This window comes from Anguilla rostrata, chromosome 13, assembly GCF_018555375.3.
Source record: "Anguilla rostrata isolate EN2019 chromosome 13, ASM1855537v3, whole genome shotgun sequence".
Classification (NCBI taxonomy): Eukaryota; Metazoa; Chordata; class Actinopteri; order Anguilliformes; family Anguillidae; genus Anguilla; species Anguilla rostrata.
In genome coordinates this window covers 13,299,342-13,313,391 of record NC_057945.1, presented here as the reverse complement: position 1 = coordinate 13,313,391, position 14,050 = coordinate 13,299,342, and the positions used below count along the sequence as shown (strand labels likewise).

Sequence of the window (14,050 nt, the reverse complement as noted above, 5' to 3'; positions counted from 1 at the left end):
CCATGTTTTGTGTTCTTAATCTAGGCCTGTGTAATGTAAGTTGGACTTCATACAAAAGAAGCTGGTGAGACATAGGCTGCACATGACGTACGCGTTTAAAGTGTATTGGCATCAAAAACGGGCAATACTGTACAATTATTATTATTATTATTATTATTATTATTATTATTATTATTACGTTATTAATGAATTAATTTAGGTCTAATCGTGTTTTAACATGCGGGGCAGTTTTTGTATATGTTTTCGCATTTTCAGCTTCCAAAAGAGTAGCCAACTGGGTGAAGTACTATGATTTTAAGTCGTCTATATGTACCCTGTAGAACCGAATTTGCGTGAGCAATTAACAACCGCAAGTTCGTCTCTACGGGAATACATGGGCGATTCCAATGCCACACAAGTTCCTCATACAACTCTAAGTATCTGGGGGTTCGTTTTCTTTTGGGCCCCTGCCTTCCACACTCCGCAGAGAGTGCCGTTCAGAAGAAGACGCAGACAGACGCATCGACAAACATACATGAATTATAATTGTGCGAACACCACGCACCCTAACTGTATCGATGGAATGGCATAATCGCACAGATTTGTGATGGCGGGTGACTAAGGAAATGTGTGAGGACTGGGAGGCCATAAAGCGAGGTAAGGAGCGGAGATCACGGGAAGTGATTGATTTACGCCTTTTAACAGCCCAATAAAACCTCAAAACATTCAGGCAAAAGCTTCCGACATCGTTGGCTCGCGAGATTCTCATAAATAAGACATAAACGGCTAACTTCATGTTGTCGTTTTTATTATAATCCAATAAAATATGGCAAAGCAATGACACAGATTATTTACAAAGTGGATGCAGTCAACAGGCTATTCTCTGCTGTGGCTCTAGATGTTATAGCCTATTGCGCAAGGTCCTGTCTGTTTCTGTTTTCTGAGACATCTAGATGTCCTTACTGTTACGTTATTCCTTAAAATTACAGGCCAGACTTTGTTAATAATAATAATAATAATAATAATAATAATAATAATAATAATAATAAAGATGCCGAGAGTGAAAGAAATTAAACAGTAATGGGTCATGCATTGTCAATGGATTAAACGTTAGTTGCCTACTAGGTCAGGATATTTCAGTGAAGGCACTGTCATATTTTTGGGATGGGATGATGGGAGTTACTGCTTTTTTGTTTTGTAAAGTCACTACTCAAATACTTGTTACTTTCTCTGTCGTTTCCATACTGCGAGCAGGAAAAGTGTTCTATAGCCTATGACAAGCTATCAATTGATCTCTGGAAATTAGGTGCAGCCAAGCGACACTTTCATGGCATAATTTTGTTGTTTTCTCTTCGTATGCCAAGGTGTGCCGCAGTCTGGTGTCAGATGACGACGGTGGGGAAATAAATCTGCCCCTGCCCAAGGAGTTTAATCACATCACTCCAGTGTTTTTTCACCGTCTGAGTTAGTGAAGCTACCTGTACCTGCCGACACCTCCGATACTCGCCTGCCTGTCTACCCTTCGCGCAGTCGCGTAAGATCCTCCTTCTGTTTCTGTTTCATTCCATTTTCACATACATTTTATACCCAGTTACCAACGTGTGTGTCCCACTTTGCTCCAACACACCTAAAACACAATGCCCGCACCTACACTGTGACGCACGCAATCTCATACACACAAACACACAAGGCACACGCACATGCACGCACACACACACACACACACACACACACACATAGTCGCACAGACACACACACACACTAACACACCATACACAGTCCATACACAGACAGAGACTCGTTCCCAGTATGCAAAAAGGGTACGTTGCGAATAAACATTTGTTTCCTTATCCGGGGACTGGCTCGCAGGCTGCTATTGGACTACTGCGTCACGTGGTAAAAGTAACTTTACAGGGTCGCTCGCAAGTAGGAGGGCTTTATGGAGCAGAAAAACGACAAAGGTAGAAAAATTATTTTCCACTCCAGAAATTAATGATCATGAGCTCGTATTTGATGGACTCTAACTACATCGATCCGAAATTTCCTCCATGCGAGGAATATTCGCAAAATAGCTACATCCCAGACCACAGCCCCGAATATTACAGCCGCACGAGGGAAACTGGCTACCAGCATCATCACCAGGAGTTGTATCCTTCGCGGGCGACCTACCAGGAGCGCCAATATAGCTGTGCAAGCATCCCCGAGCCCGAGACCCCGAGAGGGCACGGGCTACCCCATTCAGGACACCTGCTTCCTGGGAAAGCGCAAGCAGCTCCACGTGAGCCCCCACCATTACCAACATCCCCTTCAACCCCACCGGCTGTGCCTCCCGCCTGCATCCAAGCCACCCCGGAGCATCCTAACAGCACAGTCTCTTCCAAGCAGCCCGTAGTATACCCATGGATGAGGAAAATCCACGTCAGCACCGGTAGGCAACTTATGTGTATTTCTTACTCACTCTCTCCCTCACTTGCGCGTGCTCCCCCCTCTCTCTCTCGTTTTTATTTTACCCCAATCCCCTAACTCGTCCGTGCAACGATGGGAGAGGAGTCTTTGAAACGACACAATTGAGGCGGATTTACGACTCGGCATTAGTAATTACACCCGCCATAAATTTTATGGCCGAGGCACTAGTCTGGGCAGCCGTATTGCCATGTGGCTTTCGCTGTTATGTATGTGGCAGAGGGGGAGAGAGACGAAGAGGCGACAAAAAAGCTCAGTTTGTAATGTTGAATAAATAATTCAGTGCCTCTCTCACTATGGAAGTCCTTCTCATTAAGGAGACCAAGACAAGTTCATCTGAAGCATTGTAGATGATTAGATAATAGCTATACTGTCCCCGATTTTCCTTTCTTCACTACTTCCTTTCATATCTTAACTCACACCAATCTCGCTTTGCCCCTTCTTCCCTCCTTATCCCCCTCTTTTCTCTTTTTTCTTTCTTAATTCTTCCCTTTCCAGTGAACCCCAATTACAATGGAGCAGAGCCCAAGCGGTCCAGGACTGCTTACACTCGCCAGCAGGTCTTAGAATTGGAGAAGGAATTCCACTATAACCGCTACCTAACACGGCGAAGACGCATCGAGATCGCTCACTCCTTGGTTCTCTCTGAAAGGCAAATCAAAATTTGGTTTCAGAACCGCAGGATGAAGTGGAAAAAAGACCATAGGCTACCCAACACCAAAGTCAGATCCTCTGCTCCCACGGGCACATCATCCGCGTCCAGCACAACATCGTCAGCTGGCACTGTCTCGGCTGTTGTGGCTTCTAACACGGTGGCAGCTACCGAGGAACATTTGCGGTTACCCGGAGCCGAACAAGATGAGGATATAACAAGGTTATGAGGCAGACAATTATTTCGCTGAGGAGGAAGAAGACGACGACTGATTATTTGTGAAACATAAACCCAATCTCTCTCACACACAAATACACACACACGCGCGCGCGCACACACACACACCTACACGCACATGTACACACACATACACACATACATATCTTTTATATGTATAGGTTCTTCTTCGTTGTCTTGTGCGTAAGAAAAGGTTTTCCTTTCAGTCCACAGTTATATAAAATGCATGTTATATAGCATGGATTACTGCGAAAATACCTGCAGATTGTTTACGCCACATATCAGGGTTTATTTATTTTAAATAGAAATATAGTGATTTTTCAAAAGTTGTTTTGAATGAAAGAGAGATAATGACAATTTAGCAAATGCTTAGAGGCAGAGTTATGGCAGGAAATGTGTCTGCTCATTTGCGTCAATACATGCACAATTGTTATATTTATTTTATAAACAAAACTGTCGAAATATTTGCAGTTAACTTGCTGTGTGGGAAAGTAATTGAGCTTATTTGTTTTGAAAAAGCAAAGCGTGGATTCAGTTTTAAAGCTGTGAGATATTTGGAGTGATCTTAAAAATAAGATTAAACAATACAATTAGGCAGTAGTATTTTTGTGGTGATAACGTGTTTAGACTGATTAAAACTGAACATTGTGAAATGCAATAAAATAAGTTTAGTGTATTTGTGCGTAATAGTGCTCAATAAAACAGTGAGTGTCAATTCGTTTCATATACGTTTGGGTCGTTTTCATTTATGTACGTGCTGGCTCACATATTATGTTTACAAATGTTTTTGCTGAGTATGGTAGCACTTTTTAACTTAAACGTTAAAAAATAGGCACTTTGATCTCAAAACAGCATTGAGCTTCACATTACGGAAATCAGAGCCTTAAAAAATTCCATCCTTTTCGTGAACATAGGGTTTAAGGCGTCACCAGTGTGTGTTCTGAATCATCTTATAGCAATGGCTTGTTTTGTCTCCATACATGGACAAAACATACACGACAGTGTTTGCAGCCATTTATATTATTGTTCAGTTAACCCTAACCTTCATACATTCCCTAAATTAGATTTTTGGCCACCAAGTTTGCGAAGACTCTAAATTGGATATTCTGCTCTTTGGAAAATGCACAGGCCTATGTTTATCAAAATACGTCGGCTAGATTAGTCTATGGTTTTCTACCAAGGATTTAATGTATATTTTCAAATATATACTGTCTTCAGCACGTTAAAAGTAGAGCCGTAGATATTCTATATTTGAGGTAGTTACAGAATGGTGCCATTATGCGTGTTGTTTATAGACAATTTTCAAGTGCGTTCGATTAGTTTGCAGTGTGGTTTGGGCCACAAGACCTCATCATTCTTGATCAGAGGGGTCTGCTTCTAGGCTGAATTTCTGTTCCCATAGCTGGAATTCTAGGTTGTTTTGTATTTGTCCCCCCTTGGGGGGTGTTCACGTGTTCCTTTGTGCAATATTTAGTCTTTATATCGATTTTCTTCTCTCTGTATATCAGATTGTATTATCTTTCACAAACTGATTACAACAAAGGCCATTTAAATAGATATATAGCATGTATGTATTGGATGTATTTTGTTGATTTAGACGAGGGCCCCGAACATCTGGAAGCTTGCAACCTTACATGGTGTCTGTGTTTTTTAGAATAAAAAGTTACTTCCATTCCTCCCTCAATTTCAGCCACGGTTTCAATCATCTTAGCCTTCAGTACAACTGGTAGGCTACACAATGACCAAATCTATATACTATCGATATAATTAGATGGATTTTGTTTTAATTTATTCAGCTGTACTCCTGAAGAGGGATACACACTTGTAGGCCTAATTTACTGTCGGTGGGTTTTATTACGTCAAAGGTCACCGCCAGACAACGAAAAGATAGACGTGTGAAATGCGTAGCTACTGTTACATTGGATGGAAACATTAAGAATAATTAAGCCAAAATATTTAGACTTATTTGTATATGTTTGCACTCTTGTGATTGGTAATAAAAACGCAGGGGGAATTACTGGGGGGAACGTAGCTGTTCACTGTGTCAAAATATTGGCATGCAGGCTACATGTATTTTTTTATTTAACCTGGCAACAAAAAAACAAAAACAAAAAAACACCAGATGGCACAAGTCTGTCACGAGACCGTTTAAAAGGCAGAAGGGTGAGAGCGATGATCCTGTGTATATTTTTGAGTGGACAATTTCGCTAATTCAGCATGATCATAGGATTAATTATGTCTTTTGTTTTTAAAAGAAAATAATAGTTTGTAGGTCCTAGTGCAACCATGTGCTTTGTAATGCTCAGATGATTCCTAATATCATATATTCAGCTAAGTTCATGTCTTACCTGCACACCTTCGAGTTTTCTATGGAGTTCGATTTTATATTGGTAGTCAGATTGCTCCGCTTTTTTTGTGATTACAAGAAATATGAGCGTACAGTATACCATTGTAGTTTGATGACGCCTTTTATTTTAGACCTTTGAAATGTCGTTATTCTGTATCCGTTCTTTGACACCATAACGCAGAACTTCAGCATTCTGTACTGTCTCAAATGGTTAATAAAAATAGAACTTTTTTTTTTTTAAAGCGCACATGATTTGATAAATGATCTTCCAGAACTAGTTATCCATACAACGGCTTCTGCTCCGCGTTAATTATAAGCATTTCTTGGTCCAGATACTTTTTAGGCTGAATATTGTAAATCTAAACTTTTCGTGTGAAATGAACACGTATATTCCTATATATTTATACAAAATGACGTTTGTAAAATTATAAGAGAATCATCTCTCAAGTTAGTGCAGGCACTCCGGATTAGTCTGACTTGGCCATGACTTTCTAGAGACATGGAAACAGCAGGCTCAGAACTGCATTCTCAAGCCATTATGTTGCCGGACAGCAGAGAGAAATTAATGTGCATGCCACAATCCCAGCGTCCCCGCAAGCTCTTTCTACGTCCTGTCGCCTCCATGTCGCGAGGCTGAAAAGGTACTTTATTGAAGTTTTGGGCGAACTGCGAAAAAGACCGGGTTCACTTGGAGGGCACATTTTCTGTCCCATTAGACACATTTCAGTCGGGATGGCCGACCTTTACAACCCTGTGACCTGACAGGCTCTCTCAACGTGTCCTATGTGTCCTCCAAGTTTGCTTTCTTTGTTGAGATTTCTTCCATGTTATTAGGCCAGAGGAAACATGCCTTGGAGCATTGTGGTTCTTCGAGGTAACTCGAATAAGAATCGAGTATTTTTGCTTAGATTCCGTTCTGTAATTTAACCTATATAACTGAAAATCTAATAACAGACGAATAAATATTTTTTGCACTTTATCTAAAATCTTCACTCGTCAAAGATGGCTAGTGATAGCTTCTAGTTAGTGGGGGGAAAAAACCATGATCTCCACAAAAAACAATCTATAAGTATCCTGACTGGAGTAGGTCTATAGATTCATAACTCGTATGTAGCCTGTATCCCAGCAAAGGAGGCTGGTTCAGCAGAGGGATTTAAATGTTAATAGTTAGAGCTAGTAATGGTAGTGGTAAAATTAGCAGGAATTGAAAATGGGATCACAACTGTTTCTGCAAGTGGTTCTGTTTGGCTATGAAGTATCTGATATACTACTCAGAGCAGACACGGGGGTACAGCGTTCTTTAAATAACGGTATTAACCTACTACTGTGACTGCCATGAGAACGTGAATGTAAGTCATCTTTATGTTCGTCTCGTATGTCATCATATACTAAGAGTCCTTTGGGGTTCCTAATCTGTCACTCTGATTTATCCTAATAGCTGTGATATTAAGGTATATTTTCATTCTGATTTTCCCCATTGATAAAAGGATTTGTTGTTCTTGAAGATACATAAATGATTATGCCAGGGTACGTCACTTCATCTAATGTTGAATCACGTTCTAAATGTTTACAATCTGAATAAAAAATCAGAGCATGGTTTATTCGCAATTAAATGTGAGCCTCTTATACATGCACTGCGCTGCTGCCAAGGGCGTGGTCACAGAAAGTCAGTAGTGCAAATATTTAAAGTATGTGAGTATTCAGTAATAAAAAACAATGTAAATATTAATACAAACAGGAAGCATTTGTGAAATAAAACGCGCACATTAAAAAGCACACACTTTCTACGGAGTTCTTCGTTTCCCGAAGAGATAGGAAGACGTGCTGTAAATTGTTGTCAGAATGCTGTCAAAATCATTGTATTTTGGTTCAGGAGGCTATAATAACACAGAGAATTTGCCATTTCTAAACACGAGCATTCCTAAAAAAGACAATCCGAGAACGCTATTGCATCGCAACCCCAAAGCCACAACCCCCCCCCCCCCCCCTCCCCCCTCCCCCAACCCCGGCCAAACACCTCATGACAATTTTGAAAATCCTTTTGTTTGTGAAGTTGCATTATTACAAAATTTGGTGTCACAAACGCATATTATTTCTTTAAGTTTTTTGTAAGAATCGGGTCGTCTGTATCTGAGGTGTTTCTTAAAGAACAACGATTCAGCTGTAATAAAAAAAATATCCTGATCGTTTCGTATGTCCGTAACATTTTGATGTTTCAGCTAAATGTATTGGGAATGGTAATGCACGGATACTTAAATCAATTCATTTACACACCTGCAAGCACCTTGGATGATTTGTAATTGTGCGTAAAATATGACATGTAGTAGCTACATATATATTAAATAGGCCAATATTGAGTTTGACATTCGTGCCAATCACGTTAATAAATGTTTTTACTTCCCCAAGGGCACACCAGTGTAAAATGAAACGTGTGTGAATGGGTTCTGCCGTCAGAAATGAAGCAGTTTTGTACAAAGTGAAAGTTCACTTATTATCATGTTTAAGTGGCTTAAGAAGATAGCATCTCTTTTCAGGCGCTTGAAAAGGCTGCATCTCTTTTTAGGCACTTGAAAAGATAGCATCTTTTTTTATTCCAAAGGGCGTTGCTTTCTCTTTAGAACATTTGTGTGAAAATTACTGCGTTTGTGTTCTGTTTTCTGTCTGTACAGGTGGACGTGTTGAGTGTGGGTGGCACTTTTGCGCGGCACACAGCCATTATTAGTGTAAGGCAGTCTCAGGATTTTTTCGTTTGTGAACCTATCATAAATGTTTGAGCAACCGATGTATTATTTACTTGTATGTTGGTGTCTGGTGTGTGAAAAGGTCGTGACCCTACTTCAGAGAGAGTAAAGAATTTGTTTGGGGGCGATTAAACCAAGGGAAGACCGGGGCAGGAGTAGGGCTATTTGGTGACCGCCTGAACGGCAACAGTTAGGCCTATATCCCGTTAAAATATGGAATAGGCTAGTATCTAAAATACTCACAAAGATAGCAAATGCTTACAGTTAGCACCTTTATAAAGGATAAACAACAGCGTGGACAAGTGCTCGTCAGTAATTTATTTTAAAAGAATAAATCATCCACACAGTTAAAAGTGTGTTTGAGTTGGAAGCTAATTTACAGTAATAGCTGTTATGAAAGAATATGTGGTTCCTACTGCCATGAACTACAGTTATTTTTATTAATCGAGCGTTTCAGTTAATCGCCTAGCTAATTGAATCCTGTAAGAACGTAATGCAGTTGCTTTATTTATTTCGTTCAGTGATATTCAGAATTAAAATGTTTGTTTTTTTTTGTTTTTGTTTTTTACTACGAATGTAGTTGTCATTCACATCTCCTTGATTCCTTAAATCCAGTTATCGCATCCAGATAGCACTGCTCCTTGATTACAGGTTTGAAAATAGCTTATTAAAGAGCAAAAATGTGACCCCATTGGCTAACATATGGTATGGCCCCAACTCCACAAACTAATTACGTTAAAATGTCCCTGTCAAATGAATTTCTCATCAAGTATATAAAACTTTATTCTAAACAAATGTATTATTAAAAAATATTAAATACAAACATATTATCATATCCACATTTTATGTATTATTACCAAAATAACGTAATAATGCGAAGACATGAGGCGAAACCCCGCGTTGTTTGAATGGGGGCCTATTTGCATTATCTAAACGTCATTCACATTGAAAAAGTTATTTTCTGGATGGCTGTGCTGAACTGCATTGACTCCATGTAAATGTTGGTGGTAGGCCTAGTGGACTTCCAGAAAATATCAGCAAAGGACATCACTTGCTAATCTGCACGCACTAATGTGGTTTACGAGCAATTAACACAAGCCTCTTTTTTTACTTTTTCGTGCAGACTGTATAATTATGTCCTGCGTATTATTACGTTTTTTTATTGCCAATGATGTGTAGAGTATCGATTACTGTTGACTTTATCTATGAGTAACGTTCTATGGTCTTAATCTGGTGTGGGGTATCGACATGATGTCCGTTTTTGTTTACTGCATTATTATTTCTGTGGTCAAGACTGTAAGGGCCAAATGTTGATAACTGTATGATACATGCTGATGGTGATCATTTTGAGGATGATAATGCTGCTAAGGATGGTGATGATGTTGTTGGTGTTGATGATGATGACGGTGAATGCTATTATTATTATTATTATTATTATTATTATTATTATTATTATTATTATTATTATTATTATCATCATCATCATCATCATCATCATCACCATCATCATCATCATCATCATTATTTCGTTTCAAAATCACGGAAAATTTCATAATGCATGCAATCGCAAATGTTCCTACTTTGTATTGGTCGGTACCCGGCTTCTACTTTCTACACTACATATACTACCACATGACTTTCAAAGACTTTTCACAAAGCTCTCTGCCGAATTTAGAGAACTCACTTACTAGGCTACTCCATCAAACATTCCTACCCTATATTAATATAACGCTAGCTAAATAATACATGGTTGTCAGTGTACATAGAGGATTATGCTGAAATATCCTACTGTTATGCCACTTGGAATTGGAAATCAAAAATAAAAACAGCTTGCGTAAACTTTATAATGGAAAGAAATCCCTGTATCCCCTAATGCCAATCAAATAAAAAAACGTGACATCTCGTCTGTGTTTGCCTGTTCATACATTGGGGAATTACAATTTAAGCAATAGCAGTTGTGCACAACCCACAGTCATCGAGAGTCTGAAATTAGCACATTGGATGCAATGCATAGCTCTTTCGAAACCTCAGTAGCTCTGTTGTTTTTGAACTCTGCACAGTTCCAGTTGTACATTCCAGTGTAGAGTATTGATTTATGACAGGTTTTAAGCGGTTCCGCCCTCCCAGCCGAAGAAAAAAACCAAGGACCCCCCACACAAACTGGAATGCGGTGAAACATATAAGAAACAAACTTAAATCAACATTCTATCCCCTGAGCCAAATGTGGTTCAGGTATGGTGAGAAACCGCATTAGTGAAAACGGCATCACAATACCGGACTACCCGCGTTACAAGCTAACCCCTTTTGTTCTCGGTGCCCCTTCCATTAAACCAATTCTCATAAATGCAGTCGCCTCTGGTTTCAACGCCAGGGAGCTTGAGTGTATGCTGTGCGCGTATCCGTGTCTCTGGCAGCGGCACAGGAGCTCAGGGTTGAAACAGGGGTCGTCAAGCTATTGTCCAGAAGCAGGGCGGCACTCGCATTGGTCAGTGGCGGGCATGCCATAAATCTAGCTGTTCTCCCATTCAAATTCCCCGGGGGAGCAGATGTTTCTCATCTCTCCCTGGTGCCTGTTTGTGCGCGCGTGTGTAGCCTACGTGTGACCGTGTCTTTGTATTGAGCCTACACTTGCAGACCTATGAGTGGCACACTTTAATAAAATCATTGCAACTGGGATTTTCGGTCCGTTGAATATAGCAGGTTTTCTGCATCGTAAAAATGAAAATTCCGGAGGCGAAACGAAGGGTTTGGTGGTTACAGTGTGAAAGCTTTGTTGGATTGGAGAGGACACGGTTGCAAAAGATTAGTAAAGTACAGTGTTATTCAGGGTTGGAGCACGCATTCACGCACGCACGCACGCACGCAGAAAGACAGGTGAATTTGTAAGCTTTGTAAACCTAGTAATTAATTCGGCAGGCATTGTATTGGCATGCTCATCCTGCTGGTAAAATATGAATGGAAACGGCCATGCATTTAACAAATACTGCTTAACAATGATGGAGTGTTCGTCTCTCCCTGCTGTAGATTGTTCCAGATGTTATCAGCTGTATAGATTGCCTCCATTGGTCATTCCTCCTGAATCACGGCAGTGGCAACGTTTTACCCTTCATGCGACAATCTGTGAAACTCAGTATCAGTAGGAAGCTGTTAGTGCACACACTAGCCATTTTATCTGTTAATAATAAACATGTATACATTTCACGACTTATTCTGTGTATGTATTCCTGAAATAAAATCAAATTAAATTAGGGAAAATTGAATAACTTTCCCGCATGCTGTTCTTACACGCGTTAAAAGAAGATGTATCTGATGACAAAACAAATGAGTTTACCTCTTGATTTATATTCATTGCCTTACGTGACATTTTCGTAGTCTAATTTGCGTGCAAACCTATTATTATACTGTATAGTGTTCAATAGGCTATTCTGTTCTGCAGGTTACTCACGGTTTATTTATAGAAATATTTTTTGTAGTTAGAAGACTTTCAAAACGTTTTGTATAGTTATATCATAATATGGCACTGCATTAATATTGTTATGTTATTTGATCTCTTATTAATTATCTGTAAGTCATGAGTAAATTCAATGAATCGCCAAATTAGTGGCTGTAAGAACTTCGTTTTCCTCATCCCCAGGTTTCGAATGTACATTCGTAATTGTACTGCATTGGTAAATGACATGCATTGACACGCAATTCCAAGGCAAGTATTTTGGGCACTAACACAGTGTAACAGATGCATTGTTTAAATTCAGTTTTAACACAGGAAATAAACGTGCTAATTGTAATAAAGCGTAATAAATGGGTAATAGGCCTACTGAGTTACTTCTGCTATTCCTCTTTCTGGTACAGCTGTGACTTCGGGTAACAGCGTTGTTTTGGCCTTATAATTAAGTGAGTGTGCTTTTGCATGTCTACTTGACGTCGATAAACGCATTTATAGTTATCGTCTATTGGTATATTATGAATGGAAATTGGAAAGTCACGCCACGATTTCATGTCAGAAAACAGTATCAATACACGAAACTTAGGTATTTTGGTTTGCAAGGTAAAATGTATGTTATTTTGTAGGATCATAAACTTTTGCACTCAGGCCTACACTTTATGTGTGAGGCCCCAACGTGAATTTTTTTATGGACTGGTGCTAAGCAATTTTTCTTCAAGTTTTGAGTAATCATATTTGAGCTTTGTGAACATCACAGTAGCTCTTTTCGAGAACTTTAGGCTTACTCATGAAGAATACAATGAAAAAGAAAATGGTTGATGAAAAAAAACGGTTTTCGAGACTCTAAGTAGGTTGAAGCAGAAGGAGGCTGTTTTTCATCTAAAATAAGCAGTCCTTGTTGCAGGTCACTTGAAACTTTAAGTGAAAGACAGCGAAGTCCAGCCTCAGTCATTTCCATAGTCTAATGAAGATGTTCGTCCATGTAAGCCACAACGCCTAAGGATGAAATAATGAGACATATGATTACAAATGATCAACTGATTAACTAAAGCTTATTCATTATATATTGACTAATATGCTCATATTTTCTTAGTTTAAAGTGCATGTGTGTATGAGCATCTGTGTACGCGCGTACGTATGCTTTTATGTGTTCTTATGATCTTCAAATAAACACATTAAATTCGCAAGAAAATGTCGTTTTATATAGGCTTGGACTTATTGATTTTTATCCTATATTCTAATCCAGCCTTCTAATCAAATCGTAGCGGAACCAAGCACACGCTTTGATCACCATCACATGTCAAAAAATATGAAAACCATAAAGTTCCGACTCGCGAGATTGTACTCCACACTAGGGAGCTCCTACGCTCTGTTGACTGCAGTTCCCCCCATGCCCGCCACCTTTTTTTACTCCGCGTTGTTTACAGCAGTAGAACGCAATGGAGTCATACATCTTACTCCGACGCTGGCGAGACAGGTCCATTTGTATGCATGGATATAACCAGAGACTATACCTTTGCCCATTAACGTCCTTTCTTTTGCTCCCGCCTTTTCTTCATTCCTACCAGTTCTCCTGAACATTATCCGATTGTAGATGTTTTAACGACAAGGGCGAATTGATGACGTGAGTTAAATAAAATGGGTAAAGAGTTGTTGTTTTGAACACCTGGTTCATATATTTATTCGTTGTTAATAGTTTATAATAGAACTGCAGTTAAATAACCTACCTTATCCCTACAAATTAGCAGAATGGCTGGGTGGATTTTGATAAGGATATCTGACACCAAAATATGGGTCGTATGCCCAACTTACTTTTTCCTCGCTGAAATTTTACGTTTTATGTCATTATGACATTTCAATTGCTTCGTTTATTTTACACAGGAGGCATCCATATGCTTTATCGATGCTTTGGTTCAGCATCTCTGGAGCAATGAAAGTCGAGGAGGAATAATAAGTGGTTGAGAGAGAGAGAGAGAGAGAGAGAGAGAGAGAGAGGTGCATTTTGCGCGCGAGAGAAAAAAAATGATTTATTGCCACTATCGCAGTTCAAACAGAGTTCAACAGGAATTGCCTCACACTCGTAGATGAGCTTAAAGATGGTTTTCTTCAAGTTGTCTGACTGCTTAAGAGGAAAACATCTACTCGTAGAACTGTTGTTGTTATGTTGTTATTTCTAATAGTCTGCCTGT

At 39.5% G+C, this 14,050-nt stretch overlaps 1 protein-coding gene and 1 long non-coding RNA gene across 3 annotated transcripts in view; both read left to right on the top strand.

Moving 5' to 3' along the window:
• LOC135237403 (uncharacterized) overlaps nt 1-14,050 on the top strand; it is a 61,648-nt gene that overhangs the window by 38,438 nt on the left and 9,160 nt on the right. For both annotated transcript variants that reach the window (XR_010324813.1, XR_010324812.1), the window contains exon 2: nt 1,344-1,513. This is a non-coding gene — a long non-coding RNA (uncharacterized LOC135237403). The remainder of the gene's footprint in view (nt 1-1,343; nt 1,514-14,050) is intronic.
• Nucleotides 1,520-4,055, top strand: LOC135237399 (homeobox protein Hox-C4a-like). The gene is made up of 2 exons (XM_064304531.1): nt 1,520-2,407; nt 2,941-4,055. Exons 1-2 carry the CDS (start codon nt 1,972-1,974, stop codon nt 3,321-3,323), a joined length of 819 nt encoding a protein of 272 aa, XP_064160601.1. The 5' UTR covers nt 1,520-1,971; the 3' UTR covers nt 3,324-4,055.

Excerpts from the sequence above, each read along its gene's own strand:
- LOC135237399 (XM_064304531.1), top strand. The coding sequence starts at position 1,972 with ATGATCATGAGCTCGTATTTGATGGACTCTAACTACATCGATCCGAAA. Across the intron at positions 2,408-2,940 it reads GAAAATCCACGTCAGCACCG|TGAACCCCAATTACAATGGA; the intron begins GTAGGCAACTTA and ends TTCCCTTTCCAG.